Source organism: Nuphar pumila, chromosome 11 (genome assembly GCF_984573655.1).
Source record: "Nuphar pumila chromosome 11, dmNupPumi1.hap1.1, whole genome shotgun sequence".
Taxonomy (NCBI): Eukaryota; Viridiplantae; Streptophyta; class Magnoliopsida; order Nymphaeales; family Nymphaeaceae; genus Nuphar; species Nuphar pumila.
The window spans coordinates 106296633-106307695 of NC_143259.1; the positions used below are offsets into that span (position 1 = coordinate 106296633).

Here is an 11063-nt window from a genome sequence, read left to right on the forward strand (position 1 = left end):
AGTTTATTTGTCAAGATACGATCGAGTCTGCCCAATGCTCTTAGGAGTTCATATTGCTCACTTTAACCATGATGACCCTGCTAAATCTACCTGCTTCACCTGAAATGCTCATAAACACTCAAAGCTCAAGGTGAGTAGTCAGTATATACATGACAAAAACACATAATAAAAAGAAAAAAAAATCCTATCTACCATGAGTTGCCTCTCATGAAGCGCTGCATTTATTGTCGACGGCCAGGCAAAGAGGCTGCTAGCCTTTGCAGTCAATCAGATCAATGGACTCATTATCCTGTCTATCTGTGAGATCTGAGATATAGGGCTTTAATCTTTGCCTGTTCACTTTGAAATCTCCACCCATTTTGGGATCCCTCAAAGTGATTGCACCATAGGGGAATACCTCAAGGATCTCAAATGGGTCATCCCACATGGACCTTAGCTTCCCTGAAAATAGCTGAAGCCGCGAATTGAAAAGCCAAACTTTTTGCCCAGACTCAAATTCCTTCCTAAGAATATGCTTGTCATGGAAGGCCTTAGTTCGGGCTTTGTAGATTTTGGCATTCTCATATGCCTCATTTTGCAACTCCTCAAATTCGCTTAGTTGTAGCTTGTGTTCTTTGCGAGCTTGAGCCAAATCAAAATTAAAAGTCTTGATTGCCCAATCGGCCCTGTGCTCCAACTCAACAGGGAGATGACATGGTTTCTCAAATACCAAACGGTAGGAAGACATGCTAATGAGGGTCTTGTAAGCAGTTCGATAGGACCACAAAGGCATCATCCAATCGTTGGGACAAATCCTTGCAGTCAGGCCGAACCGTCTTCTCTAAGATCCTCTTAATTTCCCTGTTGAAAACCTCAACTTGGCCACTGATCTGTGGGTGATAGGGGGTAGCTATTTTATGATGTACTGAGTACTTTTGCGGAAGGGAAGCGACCTATACATTCTTGAAGTGCTTACCCCCATCATTGATCAAGGCACGTGGAACTCCGAACCTACTGAAGATATTGTGCTTAATAAAATTAAGCACCACTTTATGATTATTGGTCCGGGTAGCCACAACCTCCACCCACTTGGAGACATAGTCTACTACAACAAGGATATACATATAATAAAACGATGGTGGAAAAAGGCCCATGAAGTCTATCCTTAGACATTAAAAATCTCAACAATCAAAATAGGGATTAAGGGCATCATGTCTCTCTTAAACATGTTCCCTAATTGCTGACATCGCAAGCATCTACGATAAAACTCATTCAAGTCCTTATGCAATGTGGGCTACCAAAATCCAGATTGCAAGACCTTAGCAACAATCTTTCTACTAGATAAGTGACCTTCACATGCTAGGGAATGACAAAAGGTTAAAATGGACTCGACCTCTTCCTCTAGGACACACATCCAAATAACCTGGTCTGCTCCAAGTTTGAATAACTTTGGATCCTCCCAAAAATAGTCTTCACCTACGCCATAAACCGATCTTTCTTAGGTTTGCTCCAATGCGTAGGGAGCTTTCTAGTCACCAAATAATTTGTAATATCAGCAAACTAAGGATGATGCTTGACATGCAAGATCTGCTCATCTGGAAATGAATCATCAATGTCTCTGATTACTAGATGAATCTATAATTAGTCTAGACAGATGGTCTGCTACTACATTCTCACTTTCACTCTTATCTCAAATCTCTAGATCAAACTCCTGTAATAGCATAATTCATTAGATGAGTCACGATTTTGTGTTCTTACTTATCAAGTACCGCAAAGCAGCATGATCTGAGTGGACAACGACTTTGAAGCCTAGCATATATGACCAAAACTTCTCTAATGCAAATACTATGGTCAAGAGTTCATTCTCCGTGGTAGTGTAGTTCAACTGTGCATCAGAGAGGGTTCTACTGGCGTAGTAAATGATATAGGGCTTCTGATCAACCCTTTGCCGAAGTGGCTCCAACCGCATAATCGAAAGCATCACACATGATCTCAAAGGGCAATGCCCTTTCTAGAGATCAGAGAATAGGGGCAGAAATCAAGGAATCCTTAAGAGTTAAGAATGCCTTCATGCAATCCTCATCAAAGTCAAAGGATTGATCCTTGGCTAGCAATGCGCACAACGATATGAAAATCTTACTAAAATCCTTTATGAACTGTCTATAAAAGTCAACATACCCAAGAAAGGATCACACTTGCCTCACTAAGGTAGGCAAGAAAAGTTTGACAATTGAATCCACTTTTGCCTTGTATACCTCAATACCCTGTTTGGACACAATGTATCCAAACACATTGCCCTACTTTACCATGAAATGACCCTTTTTCTAACTCAGCACCAAATTTGTCGTCGTGCATCGTTTAAGCACATGAGTTAGCTTTTGAAGACAATCCTCAAAAGAAGAGTCATATACAGAGAAGTCATCTATAAAAATCTTTAGAACATCATCCCCCATATCTGAGAAGATGGCCATCATGCACCTTTGAAAAGTAGTCGAGGCATTACAAATCTTGAACGACATACGTCTAAAGGTGAATATGCTATAAGGACAGGTGAAAGTAAACTCCTGGTCCTCGAGATGTACGGTCACTTGATTGTATCCTGAATATCCATCTAAAAAACAAAAATAGATTTGGCCTACGAGTGGCTCGAGAATTTGGTCGATAAATGGCAACGGAAAGTGGTTCTTCCTCGTTGTAGCATTCAACTTCTTGTAATCTGTTTGAGAACGAAAGGTTGCTCCTCCCCACCCACGAAGATAGGAAAAACCTCTGCAATAGACTGCAGTGTAGAGGGTAAGAAACTCATGAGTAGAAGTCTGATGCATTGGGTTGGTGGTGTTGGGACTCTTGTTCTTGTCGTCCCACACCCGGTATTGGTGAAAGGTGTCCGACCAAGCCAAAGCCACTTTTATTTGTAAAACACTGCCTAAGCCACGGTCTTGAACCAACTTTCTACCTGTGTTGTACCCACGAGTCTAAGAAGTGATAACTTAATATGTATGTACATTAGTTAGGCATTGCATGCATCATTTAAGAAAGAATATTTAATTAAATGTAAAAATTTATGCATGCATTTAATGGCTTATGCATTTGGTAAGTTCATGCATTTTATTTGATTCAAATTAAAAATGAATAATGCATATTTGTTCAAATTTGATATTTCATATTCTTGTTGTTTAATTAAAATGCATGATTAGTCACTTAGATTTAATTTACTATGAAAAGTTAGATGAAGTTTTTGTTCTGTATTTCTGCTTTACAAGTTTAGTATAATCTATCGTACTGAGACAAGTTATGTCTGACCCCTCTGATTTTATGTTTTTCAGGAAGTGAGTAGGTATTTGCGTGCGAAGGCAGGATGTTGCGACGGGGACCGAGCCTACCTTTCCTTTATCTTCAAGACGTTTTGGACTTTGATTAATCTTTATATTTTAATTTAATGATGAATGTAATTAATTTTGGACATGTGTGAACATTTGATTTATTTTATGCATGGTTGATTATTTTTTAAATTTTAAATTCCACAATGGTATGATTAAAAGTGATCATGTGAAGTAGCATGCCAAATTTTAGACCCGATGAGTTGTTTCACTGTTATTTGTTAAAATATTTAAAAGTATTTAAAAAAAATCCACCAATTTTTGGGGTTATAAAAATTGGGGTGTTACATCCACACACTACTGGGTCTTTGCATGACATCTAGTTCATAGAAAAATATTTTTCAACCCCCAATAGATTTTCAAAAAATTTATGTGTATGCATCGTGCTTGATTCTCTTTTTGTTTCATCCTACTTAAGATTAGCACCACTATGCTTTTGTAAGTGTTTGTTTTTCAACTCTCTATCCCACCGATTTGGATCAAAAGATCTCGTAGCTCATACCGAAAGCAATAGCTTAGGTATATTGGCAGTGATCCAAGAAGCCAATTTTTGTTCAACACATACTAGAAAGAACTCTTTCTTATAAAACCCTTAGACCGGCCTGACCCATATCCAAGCTCAAAGCCCCCTCGACTTGGTCATAATCAGGACTTGAACTCTAAACTTATTGCTTGTAGGCCGAACACTTCAACTATCTTTGTTCTATAATATAAATTATATGTAAAATATATTTTTAATTAATAAAGGAGCCTACACAAGCTGAGCTGAGATGAACATTGGTTGTCCATACTTGAGCTTGTTGAGCCTATTTCACGAGTTCAAACGCGCTCTTTATGAGCCAAGCATGAGCAGAACCACATGTGACTCATCACGTTTTCCTGTCCTAGATGTAGGCATGCAAATGGGTCAATATAAGTTGGAACCTACCTCCCTAAATCACTGAAGTTATCACAAAAGATACACAAAACTGAAGAGAGAAAAAGAAAAAAAAACCCAAGAGTAGAGTTCAGCTAGATAAGATACAACCTAACCCAGTAAAAATGCACAAAAAAAATTAAGTTCAGACCCACAGATAAATCCCAGCTAATCTCCAACCACACGAGTAGGAAATTCAATATGGCTGCAACTTAAAAAAAAATTGCGGGTCTGATGTTTTAATTACATTGAGATGGTCTATAAGATCTTCCATTTTTGTTCCAATGCATTGCAGATAAGGATGGCAGTGGACCGGGCCGGGGGACAAGGTTTCCACCCCAGCCCTATTTCAAAAATTTGTCCTCCATCCCTACATGGGTTTTGATTTTAACCTCCATCCCTGATCCATTCCTCGTTTCATGTCCTCCATCCTCCGTCCAAATTAAGGGAGGCAGGGCGGAGCCCCATTTCTCTGATCCTTTCGCCGCTACCGCCTTCCACAATTAGAGGAAGGAGAGATGAGAAATTTATGTTAGGGTTATATATATATATGTGATTTTATAATGTATAAGAGTATAATAGTAATTTCCTTAATGTCTTGGAAAATTGACATGCAAATGAGGGAAAATCTTAGTTTGAGATTAAACTTTTTGGAACTGATGGACTATAATCCAGACTCAATCAAGTCCTTCATGACTAGGCTAAGTATTTATATGGTAGTCCTAATAGCATTCTTGCCAAAGCCAACATAGATGTTGGATTTACTATCTTTGTGGCCATCATGAGTTTCTATAATACTTTGTTGGACCTGCTCAAAGTATTATGAGTTTATATGAATGCCTGGATTTGGACTAAATCATTTGAACATGGCCCTATTACCTTTGTCCATATTTTCTGGTTAGCTCAATCATTTGAAAGATGATTGAAATTTTTTACTTGGCTTGGTGCAACTTCAGATACCAAGTCTCCTCATGCTTGTTTACTATAGCATAACAAAGTTCTATTACTCATTAGTTAATCCTAAAATTCAAAAGTTAGCAAATCTCAAGTGAAACATGTTCAAGCATTACCAGGGTTGTAGCAAAGGTAACATGGCCATGTTCATAAGATACTTGGCTTTGATTTAGTGGATCATGAGTCATGATCACTCAATTAACTTGGTTTTGAGGTTCCATAATGCTGCTTAAGACTTGAAGACTCCAAATTGAACCTTACCATTTGGCTTTACCAAGTGTGGCATGATTTTCAATTCAACTCGTGATTCCACACCTTGATGCCATGATAACAGACTGAAGATGCATGTATGCTTAGAAGCTGGTCCAATTACAGCTCCATCGCAACTCCAAGGCATGGAATCTTCACTTCTTACCTATTGTGTCTAAGCCTGGTTTCAAGTGGCAGAGGGCCAACCTAACAGATCTGAACATTAACTTGAATCCTTTTTTTTGGTTTTTCATTATCTTAGTATGGATTTGGGTAAACCATGACCTGATCTGATGCAGAGCAGGATGGACCCAGGTCCATACAGCCTGACCCAGGCAGCAGTCCAGATTTGCATGAAGGGATTGAGGATTAGACCCATGCAGTGGATTCAATCCAAAACACGATACCGAGGCGTGGGGAAGTGGCACCCCTGTGTACCTACTCTAGACGAGCACGAGACACGTCGACCCGGACGACCCAGATCCAGCAGGAAGAAGGCCCGGATCCCCTCTCGGGCCCATGACTGGACCCGAGACCTGGGTCCGTCAACCGACTTTATAAAACCCTCTCCTAGGGTTTTATGCGCACAAAACTTGGAAGATTAGCAGCAACCCCTCTGTTTTTTTCCGAATTGTCTTTTCCTTCCAACCATGTTTTTTTTTTCTCCTATTTTATTCCATTTTATTGCTCGTTCCCTGTCATTCTACATTTACTTACATTGTTCATTGGATTTTATAATCAAATAAAGTTTAAGGCCCATCATTCACATTGGACATTCTCTCCTTTCTGCACAACGCACGACCGTGAGGGTCGTGCCTTCATCAACCAACGTCCACAACGTAAAAGCCGATCCTCCTGACTGCATCAAAGTGGTATCAGAGCATAGGTGTCCTCCTTCGGCAGCAACATGGCTCAAGAGGCGAGGAATGATTCGGCACGCGGTAAGGAACGAGAGGAGATCGGTATCGAAGATCCAATGATGCACATGTTGAAAATGATGACAAAAATGCAAGAAAACATGTTGCACATGAACAAAAAAGTGGCAGTGATATCAAAGAGGTTGGATGAGATTGATGGTCGGCTCGTCGCCATAAAATCGTCAGCAAGGTCGCACCCGACGTCAACCCAACAAGTGGGTACCACAGTGGGCGATGGTGCAGTCAGCATTGTCACGACTGCAACGGTCGACCCCAGCCCAACTGGACCATCAGTCTGCCGTATTGTCGGAGGGCATTGGGGAAGATTTGCGCAGGACTACTAGTCGAGAGATGCTCCAGCAAGGGACGCCAATGTTGAACCCTGGCACGACTGCAACACAGCAGACCCCGAGACATATTGGATATCCTCCCATCATCGGCCTAAATACGCAGACCTGGCACCGACCCACGCAACAGGGGCTGCAGGCCCGACACGGCCTGCGTGGCCTGAACGTGACGTCGGATCAGCCAGCAGGCGCACCAGCGTTAGCCCGTGCCGAGATGGGTCTGTCGACCCTCCCAGTGCTCGTGCGTCGGAGCTCGGTCGCAGCCCACTCACGAGCTAAGGGGATTGATCCCCTGTGGATCGGACCTGACCCCTCAGGGTCCGATCAAGAATCAATATTGATCGGGTTCGGACCCGGTTACCGATGACCACCCTTTGGGTTCTCAGGAGCGGGTTCGGGTCTAGCATCCCCATACCTAGCCTACCCAATTGGGTTCGGTTCGCAATTCACTCTGAATCTGACCCAACCCGTTATCTTTGAACCCTAAAATGGATCTTATACCGATCCAAACTTGTATCAGACCTAGACGAAGCTTCAGCTTGATTTTGAGCCGGGTCAAAACCAGACCCATAATCATATGGACCGTGGATCGATCAAACCAAGCCTTTTATCCCCACAACTCGATCCCCGATCCAACCTATACAAATCTGGGTTCGATGAGTAGTTTAGGATTAGGCCCGATCCATATCTAGTCGAGCAAATCACCCCAGTCCTATACCAACCCAACCCGATACCCGAACCCAAACCCAAACCCAAACCAACCCATTAACCCTTTCCCGATCCAAAACCCAATACCTCACCCGATCCAATACCACTATCATAACCCAAACCCGTATTACCCCATTCCTACCCACTTAGAGCCTGAGACCCAACAAACTCGTCCACCTTTAGTAGGATCTCCTTACATACCGGAGTAACAACGCTAGCCACAAATGCCCCCCACCCGAGAGCAAGCCAGACCACAGTAGAATCAGTAGGGATCAGCGCGACCTAAGCGCCGACCACGCACCATTGGAGTTCATCAGCACCAGCATCCAGACAGACAGTACCGCGGAGAGGGCGATGAAGCAGTGATGGATGATGATGCATTCTGGAATGAGTATTTTGCAGGAATAGTGGAGACCCGTCAACAGAGAGCGCCAGAGTATCCCTCCACCTACGGGGTGAAGCTGGACCTTTCGGAGTTCGCAGGATGGTTCGATGCGGAGCAGTTCTTTGACTGGTCTTATGTCGTGCAGTTTTTCTTCGACTACCACACCGTCGCTGAGCACCATCGTGTCTCTCTAGCATCTACTTAGTTGAGAGGCCTAACACAGACATGGTGGGTTGAACTGCAGATGTTGAAAGAGCGGCAAAGACTAGAGCGCGTACAATCGTGGGAGGAGATGTAGAGATTGATGCAGTCAAAATTCGTGCCTTCAGATCACGCCGAGAGAGCCTACATGGAGTACCTGACCCTACATCAAGGCACCCGAACTATGGCGGAGTACACTGCTGAGTTCCATCGTCTTTCCCTACGTGTGTAGATCGAGGAAATCGCCCGCCAGCAAGTCATGATGTATATTTCTAGTCTCCATCCTGCTATTTCCGATAATTTTAGTTGTATCACAGTTGAGACATTAGATCAGGCATGTAATAACCGGAAGAAAAACACATATTTAGTTGATTTGGGCCTTGGACCCGATACCCAGATCTGTAAATACCCTACAATTTGGGATATTAGAATATACATAAATAAATAAATAATTAATATTAGTTATAAAATAAAAAAATTTCTGGTATAAAGGGGGACAGATCCATAGTTGGACCCAAATGGATTCAACTGAGGATCCGCTATTCAGGGGCGATCCAGATTCATTTTTAAAATGGACTCAGTATCGCGGGTCGCGGGGCTCGGACCCGGACCCGGACCCGGACCCGGACCCGGACCCGGACCCGTGTAAGTGTTTTTAAAAGAAAGCAGAAACCAGTATCGGCACGATTCTTGCAGGCAAGATCAAGAGAGAAAGGGAGGGGGTTGCGCAGAGCGTAACCGACTCCTTCCGACCCATCTGGAGGAAGAGAAGGGGGTCGGACCTCGAATTAAAGGGGGAGATCACCCCTTCCATTCGATGTTTTGGTCGTCTCTCTCTCTCTCTCGCGCTCTGTCATTTGGGCGCACACCGGAAAAGAGTTCTGTCGCCGGCGAACTCCGGCTACCAGCAGCCATCACCGGCCTCCTCGAGCACCCCCTGTAACGGCAGTGAGTGGAGCGACACCAGACGGCCCTGCCCTCGCGACTGTAGCCTCCGATCACCGGAAAACTCACCGGAGAAAGGTACGGTTCTTCATTGAATCTTGGTGAGGGATCGAACAGGGGTTCGATTCCGTGTAAGGGTTCGAGGTGAGAAGCCACGGAAATCCTTTAGATGGACATTTTCTTGGTTTTCAAGAACCAATGGGGTCTCTGCTCCACTGGAAAGAACAACGCAGCACTCTTTATTGGGTCGCTGCGAGTTCGAATCCCAATGGTATGGTTGTGTAATCGGCAGGGTTCTGTGTTTTCTTGCTGGTGTAGGTACATAGAACCCATTTTCTTGAACACTGTGGGGGCGATAAACCCAAGTTTATCAAGAAGTGGAATTCAAATCTTGGTTGTACCAAGTAATGCTATACAGAGTTACCTAAGTTTACCTGTCACTATTGTTGTGCATATATTGATAGGCATAACGGGGTTCTGGAATTTTCCGTAACCCTGATGGTAGTAGGTTAGCAGAATATAATTTGAATGGTGGAATTTCTGTTAGCCGAATCTTTTAAGTCTATTTCATGTAAAATGTTCAGAGTAGGGTTTATAGAACCCCAGCTATGTAAATCTTTAAATCCTTGGATCGTTGATATCTATTAACAGGTTTGTTGCTACTCGTTATTTAGGTGTTTTTTTTTTATCTGACAATAAAGTGAATCTTTATGTTATAGCATTCGTTAATAGACTTGGTTTCTTTTTATCAACATAGCTACTCCTGTACTGTCATTGACAGATATTCAGTCGGAACCTAGACTATTTAGTTCCCTGTTATCTATTCACACCTGTGTTGTTATTGATCGACACTAAGTCTAGACACTTATGTGTTAACTACCCTTATCTGACTTGATTTCTAATCAATTCTGTGTTTGCATGCTCTCTTGTTATATTGATCAGCCAGATAAATGGGTGCTAAATATTCATCTGAACCTAATAATAGACACTTGTATATGGACGTGTTGGCTGTTATGAAACAGTGCTGCTGGTCCTGAAATCAGTCCTGATTTAACAGGTTCAGCACATGATCTAAACTCAGATCTGAATAGAAAAAAAAAGGGGTGTGACTTACATATGCTAATGTATATGTCAAGAACCCAGACCTTTGGAACGGAATGGATGTTTAGCTAGGAGGAAGTGGGTCCGGGATTGGTAAGCTCGACCATCGTTCCTAGCATGTATTAAAGCTTACACATCTGCCTGGAAATTTATGAAAATGTTGTTTTGCATTTCATAATAATAGTTGTGAAATCTGGGATGTGCGCATGTCTCGGTTATTGATGTTTCTTCTTGAGCATGTATGCTTTATGGATATGTGAAATTTTACATGTACACTCAAAAGAGATATGCATTGGTTAATACTCGTATGTGATGTAGGCAACACACATAGTGAAGATGCATATGATTGAGAAATGACATGTATATGGTTGGGTTATGGTTGCATGATTGCACATGCTTTTGGCATTTTGGCCTAGTGTTATGAATAAAACACTACTTTTGTTTTGTTATGTGATGCATCGATGGCCTAAATGGACCGTCATCGGCCTGGAGAGCCGTGTTTTGAATTTCTTTCATATATATTTTGATTTGCATCACTTAAACCACACAAGTTGGTATGACACACTGCTACATTGTTCTAATTGTCCTCACGGACTGGAGTCCCGTAAGAGAGGATGCAGGTGTTCACTTTACTTTTACATATGGTGTTTCAAACTTAAAGAATTGACTTTAATAAAAATATAAGAAATAAGAACAATGTAATATATGTTCTGAGATTTTCCATCTAGAGAATAGAGATCTTAGAGATTCGGTCTTGGGGAGACTGCGAGGATACAAAAACTCCATGTGCTGAAATTTGGTCCCCTGAACCCGATATTGAGGTTCTTTCTCCTAGCCACGGTTTTATAGAGAGTCCGCCACTTTACCTGTGGGTGGTGTGTTTGTCACAGCTGTGATTGTTTTGGTACCAAGGACACTTGTGGGCGTGGGGTGTCCCTTGTGTCCCCGACATTAGATGTGGAAGTTTAATGTTCCGATGAT

The 11063-nt window shown here is 42.3% G+C and overlaps 1 protein-coding gene across 1 annotated transcript; it reads right to left on the bottom strand.

Annotated features, from left to right (window-relative positions):
* Positions 1-250: 250 nt before the first annotated feature.
* Positions 251-772, bottom strand: LOC149822699 (uncharacterized). The gene has a single exon (XM_089980343.1). The coding sequence runs from the start codon at positions 770-772 to the stop codon at positions 251-253; it is 522 nt and encodes a 173-aa protein (XP_089836469.1).
* Positions 773-11063: the final 10291 nt, after the last annotated feature.

Coding starts and splice junctions, on each gene's coding strand:
- LOC149822699 (XM_089980343.1), bottom strand. CDS start 772: ATGCCTTTGTGGTCCTATCGAACTGCTTACAAGACCCTCATTAGCATG.